This window comes from Copidosoma floridanum, unplaced genomic scaffold (genome assembly GCF_036245765.1).
Source record: "Copidosoma floridanum isolate Cflo_tuat_1 unplaced genomic scaffold, Cflo_Japanese_pri ptg000004l, whole genome shotgun sequence".
NCBI lineage: Eukaryota > Metazoa > Arthropoda > Insecta > Hymenoptera > Encyrtidae > Copidosoma > Copidosoma floridanum.
This window is the reverse complement of record NW_028321881.1, coordinates 12,338,563-12,361,704: the sequence shown is the minus strand read 5'-3', so window position 1 is coordinate 12,361,704 and position 23,142 is coordinate 12,338,563. Positions and strand designations below refer to the sequence as shown.

Genomic DNA, 23,142 nt, shown 5'->3' with positions numbered 1-23,142 from the left:
GTAATCCACAATGGAAAGAATTGAATTAAGTTTTGAAAGAATTCCCAAATAATACAATTCCAAATGATATTCCAAACATAACAGTAAGGCTATTTCAAACAAAATTACAGTCTATATTAGATGATATTACAAAAAAAGATATCTTTGGTAAGGTTATTGCATGTGTTTATACTATTGAATTTCAAAAACGAGGATTAGCTCATGCACATATTCTTATAACATTACTTTCAAACGATAAATTGATAACACCTGAACAAATAGATAAACATATTTCTGCTGAAATTTCAAACGATAATAGCCAACTACAAAAAATTGGTTATAAAACATATGCTTTATGGGCCACACAGTAAAAATCCTCCTTGTTATGATAAAAACAAAAAAATTTGCAAAAAGAACATTCCAAAACCTTTTACATTAGTTACAAAATTTAAAAAAAATGGGTATCCTGAATACAAGAGGAGAAATAACTGTAATAAAAATCATACTTATATATTAAAACACAGTTATGAAAAAATTCTAGTCAATAATTTAATAGTGGTCCCTTGCAACAAATACTTGTTGATAAAATATAATTTTCATATAAATGTTGAATGTTGTGCATCTATACAAAGCATTAAATATAGTTTCAACTACATACATAAAGGAAGTGATTAAGCTTTTTGTAAAATCCAAAAAGAAGATCAAAATGGAAGTGAAAAAAATAATAACGAGATAGTCGATGAAATATCACAATTTGTTGATGGTCGTTATTTAAGCCCGATGGAGGCAGCATGGAGACTTTACGAATTTCCTCTCTGTGAGAGAAGTCATTCAGTATTTTATTTACCTGTTCACGTCGAACATAAACAAAACATTATCTTCGAAGAAGGCAAAATTGAGGAATCACTTAAGAATTGAAAAACCCCTCTAATAGCATGGTTTGAACTGAAAAAAATTGATGAAAGTGCAAAATGAATAAAATACATAAATATTCCTGAGTATTATACATTCAACAATGAAACAAAACAATGAAATAAACGGAAACATGTTAAAAAAAAAAAATTACAATCGGCAGATTAAATGCAGTTTCTCCAAAAAGATCAGGAAAGATTTTATTTAAAATTGATATTAAATAAAGTAGCAGGAAAAACTTCTTTTATAGATTTAAGAACTGTTAATGATATCACTTACAGTACGTATATGGAAACAGCTATTTCTATGGGATTAGTAGAACACGATTTTGAAAACGATATAATTTTTGAAAAAGCATGTAACGTTATGCTGCCTTTTCAACTACGAAAATTTTTTGCATGGTTTATTATGTCTGAAACTTTTTTTGATAATATTATTTGGAACGAATACAAAAAATTTTTCATTGAAGATTGTAAAGATGATCACAATAAAGCTCTTTTACATTTAAACGAAATTTTTAATACTGAAAATATGTCTTGTGAAGATTTGAGTTTCCCGGAACCATCAGAAACGATAAAAAAAAATATCGATACTGACAATGATGAAAGAATATTTTGTGAACATAAATTTCATGAAATGTTTTCACACCTTAGTCATGATCAATGTCGAATTTTTCAAGAAATAATAAAATTAAAAAAAAATTTTTTCATCGATGGTCCTGGTGGATCTGGAAAAACTTTTCTATACAAAACATTAATTTATTATTTCATATCAATTGAAAAAAAATTCTTACAATGCCTTGGACAGGTATTGCTTCTATTCTGCTCCCAAAGGGAATGACTATTTACAGAACTTTCAGACTTCCTTTAGACTTAAGCACTATAGAAAGTGCATTCTTCCAGTTTGAGCCAGATAAACAAAAATTACGTAATGTAGAAGTAATTATTTGGAATGAAGCTTCTATGATACCGAAAAAAGCGTTAGAAATCGTTGATAGGACTTTAAAAGATTTATCTAGTAGTAATAAACCTTTTGAAAATAAAATAATAATTTTAGGTGGAGACTTTCGTCAAATTCTCCCAGTAGTAAAAAACGGAAGCAAAATTACTATTGTTCAAGAAACCATAAAATTTTCTAATTTTTGGCCTTTATTAAGTATTTTTTATTTAAAAAATAATATACGTTCAATTGATAAAAAATTTTCTTCATTGCGACTAGACATAGGAGAAGGCAAAATTAAAACTTTTATAATTCCTCAGACATGGAAAACAAATGATGTATGTTCTGAAATTGTAAATAATGATGATGATTTTTTTATAAGTAAAGCTATATTAACATCTCACAATGAATACACTTATTTTTTGAAAAAAAAAAATTTTAAATAATATGGTAGGAACATTAGTAACGTACTATAGTATTGATAAAGCAACTCACAAAGGAGTAGATGAATCAGATAATATTTACATTAATTTCCCTACAGAATATTTAAATAAAATTAAAGAAGGTGTTCCACCACATGAATTGAATTTGAAAATAACGCTATTGTTATGTTGATACGAAACTTAAACATATCTGAAGGACTTTGCAATGGTAGAACATTACGAATTACAAAATTATTCAAATACAACATCGAAGCTGAAATAATCACAGGTGAAAAAAAAGGAAATAAAGTCTTTATTCCACGAATAACGCTACAAACAAACAATTCTTCTTCGCTATAATTTATATTGTACAGAAAGCTATTTCCATTTACCTTAGCTTTTTCTATGACTTAATAAATCTCAAGGTCAAAGTTTTGATGCCTTAGAATTATACCTTAGAAAACCATTATTTTCTCATGGGCAATTATATGTTGCATTGTCTAGATGTAGAAACCCAAAAAAAGTTTTTATCCAAATTGAATCAGAAAACAAATTTGAAATTAAAAATATTATTTGGAATGAAATTTTAGAGTAACAAAAAAACTATTCTATAGTTAATTACTATTTTTATACTTTTTTGCCAATTTTATCTTTTATCAAAAAAGCAAATTTCAGTACCGTCTAGTACCCAGATTTATGTAATCATAAACAATCCGTTATTTGTAATATGTTTTCAGATACACCATCATGGATGCAAAATTTTATCAGTGTGACAAATGTTACTCAAAATTTTCAAATCAAGAGTATCTATCATCGCATGAAAAAATTCACAAAAAAAAATTTTTTTTATGTGATCTGTGTAGTATAATATTAGACAAGAAAAACCATTTGCGTCACACAAAGGAATGCCAAAACATTGAGGAAAATTTGAAGCATATTAAATGCGGGAAATGTTTCAAAAGAAATTATCACTTACAGAGACATTTGAAAAGTCATGACAGAGGCGTTCAAAAAAATATTTGTCAAAATTGTGAAAAAGGTTATGTAAGAGCAGAGCACCTAAAAAGACATTTTAGAGTGTGTAATCAAAATAAACATCATAAGTAAGATAATTGTAACAAAATTTTTTGTTATGGTCAAACAAAATTATATGTGAAAATTAGACCACTTGTAACAGTTAATATATAAAGCATTACGAATATATTTACATTATATATGGGGAAGCTGGGGGGGAGTAGGGAGAGGAGCTGGGGGGGAGCGGGAGGAGCTAGCAAAAAAGTAGAATTACTCGAAAAATGCAAGAAAATAAAAGAATAACTACCTTATTTGGGGGGGAGGTGGGGGGGAGCGGGGGGAGCAAAACCTCGCTCTTACTCTTACGACTATATTATATAGGAAGATATGTATATATATATACGTATTTTTTCATTATTTATTTGACGTACTCAAAGAAAAAGATATGTTCAAAATACTACCTTGATCAAACCGGCAATATTTTTTCTATTGAAATTCCATCATTTGTCAACTAAATTTGTTTTAATAACATGAATTTGGAGTAACAATTATAACATTCTATTAGGGAATTAAGGCGTTAAGTGTGTAAGAAATTCCAGCCATACTATAACATGTATTACTAGGAGTTCGTACAGGCACGCCACATCTTATAGAAATATACACTCATACTTACGGAGGACCAACTAGCAGAGATAGAAGAGTAGGGACACTCGTGATGTACTGTATACAAATATCTACACTAAAAACAACTGAAAAAACGTGGTCTTATCGTATATCCTAATTTGCTTTTTCTAGTTTGCTTATTCGTTGCACGAATTGAATTTTTGAAAACAGTGCGCTTCAAGAAGTTTCATTTCCAATTATTTATTCCCGACCTTCCGTATTCCAGATAATGTGATGGGACACTAAGAAACAAGAACTTAACGAAATTACATTTTGTAGGTTAGGATTCGTGTTTCTTTATTTTTTGCAATAATTCGTAAGGTTTTGGAGTAAACAACTTAAAAAAATATTGTTAATTAAGAATATTATTGTAATACTAAAATTTCATAGTTTTTAGAACGTAGACATAACTTTACAAAATTATGATAAATTATTCAATTTTAATAGACAATGTTACGACCAAACTTTTAAGTGAAGGGCGTAACTCGTGGATTCGTTCTACAAATTGATAAATTTAATTTTTTGTTCGTCAGGAACAATCCGTCGGCTCGAAGGCCTTATTTACTCTTACATACAGTATACTTTTCTTTAAAATCGTTGAGTAGGTGTTGTGGTGTTAGGTTTCACCGAATAGTATATGTGAAGTGGTGTTAATGTGTCGTACGCCAAGCTGGCGTTGACCTACTGTTTGAATTTATATCTTATGTATCATGCAGTAGTAGCGTATTTCATTCTTTTCTTTATCTCACATCCTAGTGAAGGTCTTGTCATACGTTATCTATTTAATTCTTGCTTGGTATTTAACTTATTCATCCAAGCTAAAATTATATTCCTATGAATAAGAATCTTAAATCTTTAAATAACTGAATTGAGAAAATAAATTTAGTCGACAAATAAGTTATGTCTTATCTAATAAAATGCTTTGCTTCAACTTTGCCAACATAGCTTATTCACCGAAACTAAGACTAAAATTTGCTTGAAATACACACTCCTGAATCACTAAATTAAGTCTTACATTCGCTTAAAAGACGAAACTGAACTCACTCAGTAACTTTTATAGTTATTTTAGAGCACTTGATGAAAGACAAAAGGCAAATATTGGCACGTGCAAGGAATTTTTTATACTCTTGCATTTAAGGAGGACACGTCAGGTTGGAGCTCCGAACGATAAATCAGAGCTTAACCTAATTACTCTCGATTGACATGAGCACAGTCATGCTGTAATAATTATGCAGTAATTGATGGTTAAAACTGCTGATCTTTTGGATTTTACATAAGATACAAGTTGCTGTCAAAATTGTGTTCGATATTTCTTATGGATTTACATTAGTCATCATAACTCTCTTATCGCTTTCGAGTTTAATATTTGATCAACAAATGGTGTACTTGTTTCTTTTTCTTACAGTACTGCTAGCATTTAAATTTGGTCTCTTTCTTTTAAAATTATATGTTATATCCGTATTACGATGGAAGTAATCTATAAAGTTTATAACTGTTATTAGCTAAAAATGCAAGTAAGTTAATGGAAAATGAGTGTATTTAAGAACACAAAATCCTTGTATCGTTATGACTAATCTATAATATCGTTATGATTCGTAGTAAAAGGATTTTATGTGTAGAAACAAGGCGTTAGTCATTTTATTTGATATGAGCTGTAATTTTTTTAAAATTACTGTAATGCATGTCTCAAATGCAGATATTTTAAGTAATAAAATATTTTTGGATCTCTGATGAGGTGAAAAAAGTTAAGAACGTGCAAGCTGTACGACTTTTAAGATAATCTATAAAATACATAGGACCCCCGTGCATAATTATAATTTTATGAGATGAAAATAATAATATTAGGGATAAAAGTTCTTAATATGACTATGAAGTTTATCAGTAGATTTGTTAATGTGGAATGTTCAAAATACCTGAAGAAGTTCTTGTGCTGACATTCGAACATTGTATGCACCCAACTCATCGTCATCCTCAATGAATTGATTTGGATTATTTGTCCATATTTCAATTTGATCTTGAGTGACTTGTAGGAATAAAATAATATTGTACATAATATCAGTAAGCAAGTCGTTTAAAAAATGAGAATACTTTTTGCGATCTATTAATAAACTGATAAAATCAAAAATAGCTATAACAAGATTGTTACAATCAATGACTTCACCTGTAAAAAAAATGATTATGACAATGTTTTGAATAAAGTTATTTTGGAAAACAGAATTATTCACCATAAGTATTACCATCAGAATCAATTTCGATATTATCAGGATTTTCGTCTTCATTGAGGACTTTTTCTTGGTATATCTTAGCACATTGAGTCAAAGAAGTCCATACAGACGAAAGAATTCGTGGTACGATTGTTGTCATATGTTTTGACAATTTTAAAATCAAGCAATTTATAGATTTTACGATTTCAGTTTTGAGGTTGCTATCACTTGTTGGACCATCAGGCATTTCTAGACACTTTACAAATTTTTCACAAAACATAGGTATAACTGGTTCCAAATACAGTTCAATAAAACCTTTATGATGGATGTCACTTTCGGCAACTAAACTTGATATTGTTGTAAATATCTCAACTGCTCTTCCTCGAGTTCTTAAAGAATATTGCTAAACACAAAAATCATTTATTTGTTATTAAATATTTAGAAAAAGATTGGATGTATCTTTAAAAAAATTAGAACGTAGAAGTCAAGCATTTTCCTACTAGCACCAACTCTTATGTTCTATTGATTTTCATTTGTCCAGTAAAAATAATATCACTAGTATGTGAGCCCAAGAATCTTTAAAAAGAGAGTTTTTTAATCGTTAACAGATAACAGATAATCAAACAACCAGTAAAAAAAATTTACACCTCATTTGTATACCTCTGTTCCAATTTAAAAAAAACATTTAATTCATTGGAATCATGTAAGGCTGTGATATAAAATTATTTTAAGGTACATGGGGGCCTGCTAGACTTAAACAAGATAGAGTTTTTTAATCGTACGCAGGGATCGAATAATTAGTACAAAATTTTCATCGCTCTTTTTGACAAATTAATGCCATCTCAAATTTTAATGTAATCAATTGTTACAACATTGGACTGAATTTTTTAATAGCTTTCCAGTACTTACAGGCACGCTAAGGCTGGGTCTCGAAAAACATGGAGTTTTTAGATTATTTGCACATACACGTAAATCGAAAAACGGATTAAAAAATATGTTTTTAACAACTTTGACGCACGTTAAAAAAAAAGTGGTTCATAGTCATAATTATTAAAATAATATTAATAAATTTTTAAAATGCCATTAGTCTATTTTATAATTGAATTATATTTTTTATGAACTTTTACTTTCTGCGTGTCTCTTCGTGCAAGTGTTACACCCCAAGTTAATACGCATGAATCATACTATAAGTAAAAACGCAATTCATACGTAAAGTTTGATATGAATATATTATTTGATACTAAATATGTATCTGTGAATAAACTGTGTTGTATGTATTAATGAATAGATTATTTGCGAATTCATAATAATGTATATTCACCTCTCATAATGTATACAAATTTCAAAATTGTAATTAACGAATTATTTTTATATATTTGAAATTGATTGTAAAATTTCCAAAATGATTCACTGCAAAATTTATAATCTTATTAGTCCCACTCAAGCTTGTACTTGGTATTTCTTTTGTTGCTAATACAATTTTGCATCATCACTGATCCAAAATCTCCGTCACACTTGTCAGAAAAATGCGGTTGGTACTGTTATATTGTTATTTCTTAATACATAAAATCTCCCACGACCACGTCCTGCAAGTACTTTATACACGTAAGGCGTAACGCGTCGGCTGAGGCAACTTAGGTGTATTTCAATGATATTAATAGTCTTGGACTACGCTAAGCAGCGAGGTACAGCAAAAGAGGCCGGCTAAAAGTAGTTTTGGCGACAACAGAGAAAGCAGGAACCGCAACATCTTTTTTTCCGGCCACGGACTTATTCGCGTACTTTAAAGAACCACTGAGAAATACTGCACAAAGCATTAGAGAACTCCGAACCAGTAGTAACAACCACCTGAGATAGATATAAGTTGTTTATCAGTAACATCATTAATAGTAAACCTTCTCAGAGTGACGATAGCTATTGATAATTTGTTTAGTATAGTTAATATATTTAGTAGGTATACGTAAAAGGATATCATCCACATAGCGTACATACAGTGGAACATTAAAACATAACTTCTTCAAGCATGAAATCACAAGTAAACGCATAATAAGATCATACAGTACCGGACTACAAGGATTGCCCATTGATGAGCTTGTGTAAAAACTTGTTTATAATATTTGTTGTTGAACTGGAAAAAAGTCGACTTTAAATTTAAAGAAACAACTGTGCAAAATTCATTTAAAGAAGCATTGATTTCACGATTTGAGAATTACCAAAGACGTTTTACTGCGTTTTTAATTAAGATTTAACTAGTGTTAGTAAATAAGCTACACCCAGACAAATTATAGTACAACCAGGTGAAATAATAACACCTTTTAATTTATTTTTCAAATTGTAACTATTTTTTATGTGTGAGTGCCAGCAGAATATTATTGATCAATAAATCAGAAAGAACGGTTAATTTCATCGCTGTCATTGACAAAGCAATTTATATTCATAAAGTAGAAGAACTGTTAGGTAATGATTAATATTATTTACTGTTACAAAAGAATCCTTTAAAGCAATTAATTTAAGTTATTTAAAGTTCTATAAGCAAGTGGGATCAATACGGGATTGTTTATGAAGTAAATAAGTTTTTACAAATTTTTTTCTGATTTTTTGAAATGTCATGCTTAAAGAAGTTTTGTTTTAATGTTCCACTGTATGTACGCTATGTAGATGATATCCTCTTATGTGTACCTACAAAATATATTACCTACACTACAAACATTTTCAACATCTATTGTACTGAATTACAATTCACCATTGAGACATGTAATAATAACAGCATTAGTTTTATAGACTTGGATATTATTATTCAACAAAATAATACATTACTCACTAATTAGTACCAAAAATCCACGCACTCTGGCTGATACTTGAATTTTCTCTCCCACCACCTAATACAGCATAAAATAGATATCATTTATACACCACTAGACTTTGCCATTAAATAAGCAGATACTTAATACCATAATGATTTAAAATTAATAAATGAATTTTTACTAGCTAAAAACTATTCTCAAAAACTTCTTCATAAATTTGTGAAAAAAATACCTTACAAAACATGAATATGATTGACAATCGCAGAAAAATGATAATAATTATAAACTGATCTTATCAGTGCCGTATATTCCCTACTTGCACAGTCATGTTACATATTATTGTAAAAAAACTTCACATAGGTTTGGTATACAGTTTAAATAATAAGTTGAATTCGATTTTTTCCTTTTGGAAAAAATGTAACTTAGCCACTCGATAAAAAAAACGTCGTTTACCAAATACCATGTGCAAATCGCAACTGCTGTCATGTCAGTCAAATATCGAGAGCTGTAAAATTATGAATGGCAGAACTTAAAAAAGACGTAAAAAAAAGAGGTAGATCTGCACTTTCACAAAATAGCATTGCATTTGCATATAACTTCAATTTTGATACAAGAAAAATTTTAGACGTAGAACAAAATTACAGAAAACGCCGTTTTTGTGAAACGTTCAATATACATAACTTCAATAATAATATTCATAGACAACAAGATACAGAGAAATTGGACAATTGTTATAAGTCTCTTGTTAAGTCAATTCGGAAAGAAGATTAACTTGATGTACATGATTTGTGGAGCCTCTTTTATTCATAGTATTAGAAACACACATACTGTTTACGTGCTTCTCACAAGGAACAACTTGCGATTCTAATTTGATTGTATTGCGTGCGTGCGCTATGTCATTTGTGTATATAAATAGTAAAAAAGCAACTTAACTTGAAACTCTGAGTACATTAAGATTTAACATTCCTTTCGTAAAATTCAGAGGTATGTTATACACTCAACTTAATTTGCGTTTATTGTATTTTATCAAAATTTGTATTGTAAAGAATTTTTTATTTCTCATAGTTTGGTTCGAACGGCCGAAACGTTGTATTATTTTTGAATAAATACAAAAATGTGACAGTACCACCATTGAAAGCTATTTTTAATTGTTTACTAACTGTCGTTAGACGTTTTTTTTTGTGACTAAATAAATTGTGTTTAGAACAAAAACTTATTTTTAATTATTTAAATAAAAGAATCTAGTAACTAAATTCATCCATATTATTTAAATAAATTCCGGTCATAACACAGGCAAAGAAAACGTAAATATTGAACTAAAAGTAATTTACACATTGCATAGTAGTATTAAGTGGATTAAACGATAGTTTTTTCATTTTGGCTTCATGCACTCTTAATTTGTAAGAAAATAAGCTTTTCTAAGACTTGTTTACGCAAGGGCGCGTTATCTTCAAATAGTGGGAAAGCTGATTTATTCCAGAACTAGGCAGGATTTTTATTGCGGACATGAGAAAAACTACCATAAACTGTATTATCAATTACAAGGCAGCAAAAATTATACTTATACAAAAAATTTTTATTTTAATGGCACACTGAGAAATATTTTGATTTTGTACAACACCAGTGTTTGTACTGCACGAGTTCGACACATCAAGATACTACGAGCTGAGCGTGAGGCTTTTATTGCTCGACGTTTGTACTCTGATAGTTCGATACAGTGGTGAACTCTTAGAGCCCGGAGAGAAGGGGCGAGCCAGCCCAAGCGTTTATCATCTCTTATGACGATCCTCAGGCTTACTGGACAGCCGACTGAGCCGACGTAATGGACTGGTGGTGTAGCCTAACGTTATTAGTTGATATAAATACAGTGTTATTTTTCACAATAATCATTTAGTCATACTATTAATAAGTTTTGATATAAGGCTCAGCTCTCCTCCTCTGAGCTCATTTACAGCCAAAATATTTGATAATTATTCATGAAAACACATTCAAGCTACGTCAACCATCTTTAATTACAATATTTCAAACTTTTCGGAATATTTCTTATCTAAAACCTAAAAAATCTTCTATTTCTAAGAATAATGTATAGTTAAAAAAAGAAATTAAATTTTTGTATACAATACAAGAAAATATGGAATAGTTTAAAGTATCAAAGTTTCAGTAAATAAAAATTATATATTACTACGTAAAAATTTTAATATTTTTTAACAAAACATTGATCAGAAATATTGCGTTGTTTTAAAAAATAAAATATGGTACGAATGCTCCCTGCGTTACTAGAAGTCCATCACAGCGCGCGGAAGCACGAGAGTACAGATTTTGGCATTAAATAAAGGAACATCGTGACGTGAAAAGGAACGTCACAATTTATATCTTTGTTGTGAATGTCAGTGCTGCCATGACAAAACTTGAGAAAAAAAAAAGTTTCTCCCGAGTTGACTGCTTCTTTTACCCGAACCTAAGTTAGCTCCTTTTTTAAGCTAAATCTGAAATGACTGCTTTTTTAACCCAAATTTTGAGTTGGCACCTTTTTCACCAATTATCTGAGTTGGCTGTGTCTTTTACCAAACCGTCGATATGAAGAAAAAAACTCCACAGAGGTACCACGAGTGAATAGAGCGAAAAATCCAACCAAAACTCTTCAGATGGAAAGCAAGTGTTTTACCATTATACCACTGTGAGCTCTTAAAAGCAGTGTTAGTATCACAAAAATTACTTTAAGTTCTATCTTTTATTTCAGAACTTTTTATGGCTATTATGGTGGCTCTGTTCCAAATACTTTGATCTGCTCCTGTTAATTTATAATGATCAGAGTTTCATTCTTAGAATAGAACTTTTATAATGTTTGGATCTAAAGGTAGGCAAATAGTTTGATGACTAGTCATTCCTTTTGAAAGAAGCACTGATACAATGCCAGTCCATGCCATTGATCATATGCTTTTACTGAGGAATAAAATGATCAATAAATGTTTTATTCAAAAAAAAGTTTTACTCGAACCTTCTAGGCCATCAACAAAAAAAATTCATTTTTTTGTTTGGATATAGTTTTAAAAATGAGATCTTTACTTAATTGTTCTTCAATTGAATTAACCATTTAAGTTAAATAACTATTTGTTATAAATACAATTTTTTCTTTTACAAATTTTTGTTAATACGGATAAAATAAAATTTCCACATTATGTGTCTTAAAATCTTATTTCAAAAGATGTTACACAATACTTAAAAAAGTAAAGGTAATATAAAACTAAGGTATATAGCTAGCAGAAGTAAAGAAAAGCCCCTGCAGTACATACATACAAGTGGGGCTCTGCTTCTCTGTATAGTTTGTGTGCCTCTACATACACGTGTTCGTTATTCTATACTTTTTTTAAAGAAACCCCAGAAAGATTCTGTGAAGGTCAATAAGGATATGTGGTGTGCCCCATACAAACAGCTATATCAGCTATATCATATAGGAAGATATATTTGTATGTATAGACTGTAACAGTAATTATGACTCATAGACGCAGTTTCTGTTTGGAAATGTAGATCCTAAGAATTTTGTGCTTTCTCTAGAACTATATGCTTGAGTCGTAAAAATCTACAATAGACGTTAAAAAGGATGTACTCCTCAGTCAAATTTATTAACGTGACAATTGACAGATACCTGCATACGATCGGAAAACTTTATATTCCTCAACCCTGGCATATTTATTCTTGTAAGTGACGTTCTCTTGGATATATATGGTTCTCTGCTGGTAAGAGAGTCACTGTAATGACTAATTAAAAGGTCATGGAGTCACGGCTCACTCTTGTACACATGACTATAACATTCCACATTATGTTAAAAATACTTATCGACAAAAATCGCCCACCCATCAATATCCCACATGAAGGTAATATGTAAGAAGCTAGGAAAGATTTGAGTTTCTGCCATTACCGAATAATATGGGTAAATCAGACAACTCAGGAAAAGGTTGTGGGATCTTTTACCTAATTATTAATAAGATCGATATATCACGAACTTGTAAACGTATTATTATCAATTATGTGAATTTTCGTGATAAAGACAAATTTATATGTGTGTTAAATGATCGTGTATTCAATTCTTACTTTACACAAAAGCACATGCGCTTCGAATCATTGAGGATACATAATTAGTTTTTTCGCATAAGAAACTAGAACTAAACGAGCAAACAATCGTTTACTTACTTAATGCGAGTATTAAGATCAAATAGCCAAAGTTTAGAATAATTCAATTCATAAAGTAAAAAAATGCTTGATTCTAAATATTAATCGTATGTATCGTTTAAAATCGAAAGCGTAATGTGTGCGTAAAAAGTTTGGACACCATGTCTAGCCAAGCACGTCGCAGTAGGCTAGTATTCGCTTCGTGCAGCAATTTGAAACAACGCCACCTGCTGGGGAAAAGTTGTCGATGCTAACTAACAAGAATACACAGAATCTTATGGGCAATGATCTGTTAAAATCGTTCATTTTAACAGTAATGTATATTTAACAACCCACATAATTTTTGCTGTTGTTGAGTATACTTTCAAGCCGAAAAGTACCAATTCAATGGTACTTTAATAAAAAAAAATAGTTTTCTCCGTTCATGGTTGTATTTTGTTATTCAGTATTGCGATTTTTCTCGAATATCAATTTATTTCGTGAAGTACTTTAAATTCAGCACATTAAAACGTAATATTTATTAAGCTCACTCATACATTATACCCATTCTATACTAGAAATTTACTTTTTTTGGTGAAATTAAAAAAAAGTATTATTTGCTATCAACATGATACTTGGGACTGAAAAAACTTTTATTAATTGTTAAATATTCATTATTGTTGAAATAAACACTCGTAATCTATTATTGTCTATCAGATGCAGTGTGTTCTTGTTAGTTAGCATGGACATCTTTTCCCTTGCAGGTGGCGTTGTTTAAAATTAATGCACGAAGCGAATAGGAGATTAGCTGAAAGGTCTGAGAAGCAAGTACAATTGACCTGCTAGGCAGAGACTCTAGAGCTCAAATCTGATGTCAGAATGTCTTGCTAAAACAGCAGACTTCGGTTTTTCGGCAGCTCCGTACTTGCTGCAGGCGTAGGAGGCTAATAACATCATTGCTTGATTTTCACTTGTATGATGTACTCATATTTATTTTTATTATACTTAATTATCGAAAGATATGAATCTCGCAAAAGTTATATAGTGGGTGTTGTTATAAAAAAAATTTTTTTTTTTTAGAGAGAAAAAATGTACCATCTTTTCAAGTGGAAGTGACCGATGGTCTTTATAAGTATATACATATGTATAAATTTTTTTTTTAGAGGGAAAAAATGTACCATTTTTTCAAGTGGAAGTTACCGATTGTCTTCATATACATATATTTATATTTATATATGTTTGTGGGACTGCGTCCCCTGGAAGTTCTACACGCTAACCCCGTAATTATTTATTATTCTATGCTTCTCTACGTAATAACAAATACATTTACATAAAAAATGTATTTGTCCAAAATGAGGCAGTTCTTGCTCGAAATACGTGCAATAATAAAAAATTGTTTACACGTATCTCTCATTTTTTATATTTTTCAGATCCTAATGCTCTTCTCGTAATAGCATTAGGAGCATTGTTCGATTACATTCTCCTCCCACATTAAACAGAATAATTAGTTTAAAGAACTCTCTCTCCCTTGATAAAATGTTTAAATAAATCTACGGCTTTAAGCGTTACATACACGTTGTTTTTTTTTAACTTCCCGAAAATAATACTAAGGTGTTATTTAGATCTACGTATAAGCAAGTCTTATGTCATACAAAGACAAGTTAAAAATTGAAAATTTTTACATAGTTTATTGTCAATATTACAAAGAAAGTTTAGCTCGCCAAAAACTTCATACTTATATATAAATTAAAATAGATTTTATATTAAGTAACTGATGATAATTATAAAAATAAATAAATTAATAACTGTTCGTACGCATACAGTCAATATATTTGCGTCCAGGGCAATGCAGAAAAATATGTGTATAAAAGTAAATATCTAAGTATATATAAGGTCGGTGAACGCCGGTGGGGTATATTGGGAAAAAGTTATATAAGTCAGAATAACAAAAAAGATGTTCACATACCTTACCATGTAATTAATATGTATATGTCACTCATGTAAAATGTCTACTAATATTTATGCACGTGTGTACTAGTAAACTGTTAAAAGTTGTGTCTAACCGTAATTTGTCAATAATATAATATGTATACGTATCGATAACATTCCACAAATATGGTGTGGTGAGATGTATGGGGTAGTGAGAGGTCTGACAAAAAGTGAGCTAAGCCAAAATAAAAAAAAAACCAACGGAATTTTACCTTATTTAGTGGAAGGGCTATGGGCAGTCAACAGGTATCTGTTGGGGGTCGCGAGTCGTAGGGAGACTGTAGGAGGTTGAAAGGAGTTTGTGTTGAATGCCCCACACAAACAACTAAATAATTTCAGTAAATATATGTATGTATATATACACATATATATAAATTTCTATATGATACAATTAACTGGGTGAGGCATTCCACACAACCGATTCACTGTCTCCTCATAGACGGAGATATCAAATTGATTTTCAGGCAAGAATATGACTAATAGGTAGGGTCACATTGGTTCCCGAGTCATTAAAGCGCATGGTCAAATTGGTTCTCGGCTACTCAATAAGTAGATACTATATTTCTTTTGTCACACTTTTTCCACGCTTTGGACAGCCATTTAAATGCTGACAAGACTGGTACAATAACGTGTTGTTTTTGAAAAAATTTTCCTTGTCCATGGTCTCTTTTCAGTCACTTTTTTACTTTGCATCTTGATGTACTATATGAATATCATGATATACCTCTTGATATGTAAATGTTTTATCTGAATCTTTGACTTAGATAACAAGATCTTGTGATTAAAATTTTAATTTTCATATTTATTAAAGCTTTAAAGAAGGGAAAAAGTTTTCGGCAGAAAAAACCCATTTTTTTTTTTTTAAATTTTAATTAATTACATCAGTACATGAACAAATTTTTCAACAATTTATCAAAAAAAATAATTTTAAAAAAATAATAAACAGTCCAACATATAATTTAGGTATTTTTTATGTACGTGTGTAAATATTTACCCAAATGAATGAAGTATAGAAATGGGTGAAAATCAAATATCCAAGCTGGTTAAACCTTGATTTCTTGTTTAAAGAAAAGTGCTATGAGCACCAAAATGTAGCCATGGGTCTATGAATTTTTTTTTTTGGATCTGTAATTGGATATAATTTCAGCGAGCTCCAAACTTTCGTTTTATCTAGAGCAAGGATAACCGTAGTATATGTTAATTATGAAGTTATTGTTTATTCACGTTGCTAACGACCGTTAACCTTTTTCTATTTTTTGAATTGAACAATTTAATTCGATCGCGTGCAATTTGTTTCTGTGTTCCAGCGGAACACTTCACATTGCACAAATTTCAGATCCTCTACAAATTCAAAAATGTTTGTATTTATGCCTAAAATATTTCATTTAGATGTGCATAAATGGATTCACAATTATTTTTAGTGATTTTCCATCGTTGAAGATTATTTCTGAGAATTTTTTGAAATCCAAAAGTATAGTTATTAATGTACAGCAGAGTTTTATCCCTTTCAATTGACAAACACTTCGTCATCAAAACACTAAAACGAGTATAATAAAATACTATGTTAAAAACACGACTGATACATACAATATATTATCACTGACATATTATTTTCCTAAATAGTATAGGGGTTCATTTCTCCTTTACGTTACGTTGATTCAAAATTTTTGAGTTATGCTCATATTCTAAACATGTATAACTTCAACAAAGTGCTGTACTACTTGATACTCTACTGCAATATGTACATTAGGTGTATGGGAACTAATCTGGCCATGCGCTTCAATGACTTGGAAACCAACTTGACCATCAGCCCTAATGACTCAATGAACAGCGGGAACCAATCTGACTTTTTTTATAAATTTGGTAATTTGTCTACGCTACCCATAGACCCCACTCATCTCTCACCAGCCCTAACAAAATAAGGTGAAATTCCGTCATTTTTTCCCTTATTTGACACATTACAATATTTGTCGGTATACCCTACCGTCCCCACAGACACCTACACACTCCCCATTAATTTTTTCGTGACCCCCATGGCCTACACGCGCCCCACCATTTTTAGACTACCTAACGGAAATCAAGCGATCTTCACAGACCAAATTATGTATACGTTCATGTGCGTGTCATATATGTATGTATACATGTATGTGTTTACATTTTACTTACAAATATATACACTTTATTTCATTTTTAATCCATTTCAATACTTAACTTCGATAAGACAGAAAATTTTTAGTCGCTAAATCGAATGACATACATATTATTTAATTTGCGAGAAAATATGAAGAATAAATAAGCTAAGTAAATAAAATCGATCTTATAACCAATACATACCACCCACTACCCAACGCCAAATTTTTCTTCACAACAATAACGAAACTTTGACAAAGACTATAAAGAAAAATCTAATAGACGAAAAAAACAACCATTGACATTGAATCGTATACCTTAAAAAAACTTTCAAATCATAAAAGAATTTTTTTACAAAAAAGTAGTCATAAAAACATACATAAAATAAACCATTAACAGAAGGATGTGCTGCTATTATAGTTTCATACTCGGGACTTTCGAAAAATTTTTATTCATATGTACACTCTGAGGAATTACCAGATAAATGTCCTAAGAAAATATTTCTAAGCATACTCTATTATTGTTTTATCAGATAGTAAGTTGTTTATTTTTTCTTCTAAAAGATTTTAGCTTTTATATTAGTTACATCAGACATTACTAAAATAAAAAAGCTAAGTAAACATAATCAATCTCATAATCAATGGATAACAATTTTTGTCAAAACCCCCACCGCTCCTACAGCCACCCACGATATTTTTTGAAAACCTCAGAAAGAACCTACTGATCTTTACGGACTTCCATTTGTACACTTACGTGAGCGTGTCATATGTGTATGTACACATGGGGAGAATCACGTCAACTGTCCCAGCACCGCGGTGGACGACCCGCGCGGGCGTCAAACACGACGTTTTCAACTCGTCGTTTCGGTGTCAAAACTTTGATAAGAAAATTATCTAAAAACATATTCTTATGAATTTTTTCCTCAGCTTTCCAGTGGTGGCATCAGTTTTTCAAAAATTTTCTCCCATAACCTCGAAAAATGCACTTGTTTAAAAAACACGTTTTATCTCCATGATCTTCAACTTTTGGAATTTTTTTGATAGTCTAGATCGAAAGATGATACATTTTTACGTAGATATCGACAATAAAAAAAAAAGGGTTTTTCGTTTTTATAACGTATTTAAACGACGAACGAGACGATGCTAGCCGTGGCGGCCGGGCCACGCGCGGCAGCAGCGCGTCCACCGGGTGTCTGGCTATATAATATATAATGTAGTAGTGGCGATGTAAACAACAATTAGATAACCAGGGTTTACAATGGATAAATAATAAATGTTTTGATAAAATTTATTTATATATACAACAATTTTATAATAAAGAAATAAATAATGATTCATATTGATTAAATATTAGATATTTACATAAACAAAGTAAAAAATAAAAACAAATTTGTTTTACTTCGTTCTCTTTTTTTCTTTAGGCATGGTAATCGAAGTGACACTTGTTTTACGTTCTTTCAGTTTCGGAAAAATTTCATACTGGTTACTTAAAGAAGTTTTCTTCAACATTTATTTATTATCCTTAATGAGGATAAACGCATGATAATTCAGTGTCCCTGGAATCAGTTTTGCACAGGAAATTTCGTCTTTTAATCTCAAGGAAGTTTCTTCGTAGTCAGATTTGCTACTAAAAAAAACCTTCGTTTCTTTGCAGTGTTTTTCCACCCAGTGAAATAGATCTTGTGCCGTTAGAATATGATTTCCGGAAGAGAGTTGCAAACTCGACCTTCTAGCTCCACGTTTTAAATTCGCGCCTACCCCATCACATCCTCCTTTCCCATGAGCAAACGCGTGAAACTGCCACTCCGCTGGAATCCCAAACTCCTTTTCGTGACTCAACAGGAAATGAAAATTAGTTTTGTTTTTAAAGTGTTGCGATGCGCCGTCGCTCACGTAATAAATTTTTTTCGGATCGAAATCTCTTTTTAAATAATCGACGATAATTTTTTGGTAAACTTGTACGGCAACCGTGTCGTGCAAAAGGTTATCCGATATTACTGCTAAGCTTTTGTGTTTTAATTCATTGTTTTCTTTGTAGTACACAACGCACGTAAATATCGTAGCCTGGTTGTTATTCCAGTGAAAAGACTGTGCCGAGTTTTGAACCACGAATGGGTAATTTTCCGCAAAATCAAAGCTAACAATAAATTCATAGTCAACCAAATTATTTTTCAAATTTTTTACGAATGATGCTTGTTTTTTTGCGAAATAATCATGTGTCTTTAACTTCATTAACTTCTCGCCAAGTAGATCTAAAAATTCACGAACTCGGATTTCATTGGATGTTATCGTGCACCGATCAGTTTGCGTCCATGCGTCATAATTGATTTCAAAAATTCCTTCAGCTTCTAGTGAATCTAATAATAATCTTCAAAGTTTTCCGAAATTGGGACAATCTAAACATTTTCCTAAAAAACAATTTTCGGAAGGATTATCGCAAACAATGGCGCTCAAACAGTCCGTGGAATTTTTAAGAGGTGTTGCCGTGGGTTTCGTTAATTCTTCTAAATTTAGTGCATCTAGCATCAGTTTTACATTTTCGTGATGCACGCATACACAAACGTTATGCGTGCCACTACTTCCGGCTAAGATACAGTGAGGAGGTCTGAGCTGTACGAATTTCGTGAGACCCACTTTGACATTTTCATGCTCTTCTTTTAATAAAATGAATAGTTCGTTCAAATTTCCAAGTAATAATCGTTTTTGTACATGAACACGTTGACCATTATCCTGTTTCACAGAAACATAATCTTTTAATCCAGGCATCAAGCGGCTGACACTGTCACGCTCGTAAAAATTTTTTACGCAGACCTCAACATCAGCAGATAAAACTTTTCCTTTTTTTTTATCGGGCCATGAGAGTATGCCACGTTCTGCAACTAAATTTAAAGCTTGCCTAGCTTCTCTATCTGTGCAACCAAATTCTTTCATAAGCTCTCTTCGGTTCCAAAATTTCGGGGTGAGGATGAGCAACGTGATTCTCTCTCGCTTATCGTTAGATGATGCAAATTTCTTCTTAATTTGCTCCAATACTGCGATGCCTGCTTTACGATTCTTCTCATCTTGAATACTTTTTACAGATTTATACTTACAGGCTTCTACCTTGCACTTTAGACATATCAAAGAATTATTTTGAACAAGCGGGAAAATTTCTTTCAAAGATTGTGGAAATGTAATCAAACTCTTCTTGACGTTATGGTTATCTATATTCAATGGAGCGCGCGGTGGCTCAGTCGGCTAGGTCGTGGATTGACACGCGGGAGACTGCGGGTTCGATTCCTGGCCAGTGCGACTTATCGGGCAAGTACCTCTGTGATTTTTCATATGTGCTTTTTCACCACGCAATGCTCCTCGAGGAGGGTCTAGGCGACCTCCTCGCAGCATAATTGCCTAATTTTCCCCCTACCCCCCTCCCAGTAATGGGTGGCCTCCCATCCCTTTCCTTATCCCTTTCCGAAGTGCTAAGTGCCCATAGTAGTGCCCTTATTAAAGGAGCCGGACGTAGAGCACTATAATATAAAAAAAAAAAAAAAAAAAAATCTATATTCAATGGATTGCAACATTTCACCATCTTGAGTACTTGAAATTAAAAGCGAGTTATAAAAAACCAAATCTCTTCTGAAATATACTGATGAATGCGTTAATATAAAGCTCACTTTGATTCTCTATTGCAATCACATAACCTACGTAAAAAAGTTAAAAAGAATAACATTACGAATTAAAAATAATAATAAAACCTACGAAAACTTCAACTTACGATAGCACAACCTCAAGTCATAAAAATAATAAATACTAATATTTTATTAATCAATCGAAACTTTTTGCGGTGTGCAAACCGTCACGGTTAGGTGTATTTGTTTACATACTGTCAGAGAGACGGTAGCAGACGGCGCGCTGCTGCCGCACGTGGCCCGGCCGCCACGGCTCGCATCGTCTCGTTCGTCGTTTAAATACGTTATAAAAACGAAAATCCCCTCTTTTTTTAATGTCGATATCTACGTAAAAATGTCTCATCTTTCGATCTAGACTATCAAAAAAATTTCAAAAGTTGAAGATCATGGAGATAAAACGTGTTTTTCAAACAAGGGCATTTTTCGAGGTTATGGGAGAAAATTTTTGAAAAACTGATGCCACCACTGTAAAGTTGAGGAAAAAATACATAAGAATATGTTTTTAGATAATTTTTTTATCAAAGTTTTGACACCGAAACGACGAGTTGAAAACGTCGTGTTTGACGCCCGCGCGGGCCGTCCACCGCGGCGCTGGGACAGTTGACGTGATTCTCCCCACATATATGAAGATACACTTTATTCACATATGTATATATTTTGCTTTGTTTTTAATCCACAGATATATACATAAAATATCGTTGTTTCTATAAGGCATTTTACACAAACCTCCCAAATTAACACAGCCCCCCACAGACGCCTAAAGACCACCAACGCCACCCTACGAAGTTAGTAAAATTCTGTCAATTTCTGCCTAATTTTATTTGAACTTACTCCCTTAACCTCTACAGCCCTTCAGTACTCCTACATACCCCCTACCGCTTAACACCAAGTTTTCTTTCCACCCCCCTCGCATCCCACCACATTATTTTTATAAAATCTTACGGACACTTCACAAACTTTTGCGGACCTCAACACCTCCTCATACACATACATGTATACATATTATTTTGTTAACAAACTATGATAAGACAGAAATATTAAAAATAATTTTATACATACTCGTATAAATGCTAGTAGACATTATTTAATAGTAACATATAGATTCAGAACATTCCAAGTGTCTACAAACATTGTTTGCGTTATCCTGACTCATCTGACTTTTTACCAAAATATCCTATCATCCTTTACCAACCTTATAAATCTGTAAAAAGGCCACTATCAAAAAAAAAAAAACTAAAACATATGACATTGACGTTCCTTTGTTTATTATACCTATATATTTACTATGTATCTACATATAAAGATAAGACTGATAATAAATATTTGCCTTAGTTACTATTATTTTTCGTAAAAGATCTTTTTTCTCTTACAGTTTTTAGTAAATTTTTTGATGAGATTAGTTTTCGTTATAAAATTGTAAGGAATAAAAATTTTTAACTTTTTTATTTTTTTAATAAACTCTAAATACTGGAAATAATGTGTTAGCGCAGAGCGCACAGGGAGCGGAGCCTCACTTGTGTGTATATATATATATATATATATATATATATATATATATATATATATATAAGTAGATAGCGTTTCAAACAAACGGTTACCAACAATACAAAAGAAAAAACAACATATTTAATAACCATATTTACACAACTTAGACAAAAAATAAAATTGAAGAAGATAATGGAATGGTTGTACCTTACAATAAATTTTTATAGATAAAATATAAATGTTATATTATCGTTAAATATTGTGCATCAATCCGAAGCATTAAATGTATTTATGACTACATTCATAGAATTAATGACGAAGCATATCTTAAAATTTAAAATTAAAAAGACAAAGAGACAGAAATATTTCATGAATTAGCTAGCTAAATTATTTCTAGATACGGGATTCTAATAAAAGCAGCTTCACGACTAAAAGAATTTCCAATTCATACAAGAAGTCATTTAATTGTCAATAAAGCTGGCCACCTAAGAAACGAACAAAAACTAAAATTCGATTAAAGTAATTTTGGTAATTTTATAAGACTATTAAACCACACTAACAGCTTTGATGTGATTAAACAAACATGATTATTAAGCAAAATCAATAAAATGTGTTAACATTTCGGAAAACAGTATTTTCAATAACAAACTAAATTTTTGGGAAAAGAAAAAATGTAATGAAAACCATTGCAATAAGCGCATTAAAAAAAATATATCTAACGAATTATGAACTTTTTTCCACTTATTTGAATATAATAAATAGTGAATCTTTCGAGAACATTA

At 31.2% G+C, this 23,142-nt stretch overlaps 1 protein-coding gene and 1 pseudogene across 4 annotated transcripts in view; both read right to left on the bottom strand.

Annotated features, from left to right (window-relative positions):
- Positions 1–23,142, bottom strand: part of Ipo9 (Importin 9) — a 176,866-nt gene that overhangs the window by 96,850 nt on the left and 56,874 nt on the right. For all 4 annotated transcript variants that reach the window (XM_089597849.1, XM_014348091.2, XM_089597857.1 and 1 more), the window contains 2 exons: positions 6,167–6,536; positions 5,843–6,090 (listed from right to left, as the gene is read on the bottom strand). In XM_089597849.1, the coding sequence (XP_089453975.1) occupies positions 5,843–6,090; positions 6,167–6,536 (618 nt within the window). The remainder of the gene's footprint in view (positions 1–5,842; positions 6,091–6,166; positions 6,537–23,142) is intronic.
- On the bottom strand, positions 18,714–19,970 carry LOC149375735 (uncharacterized; annotated as a pseudogene).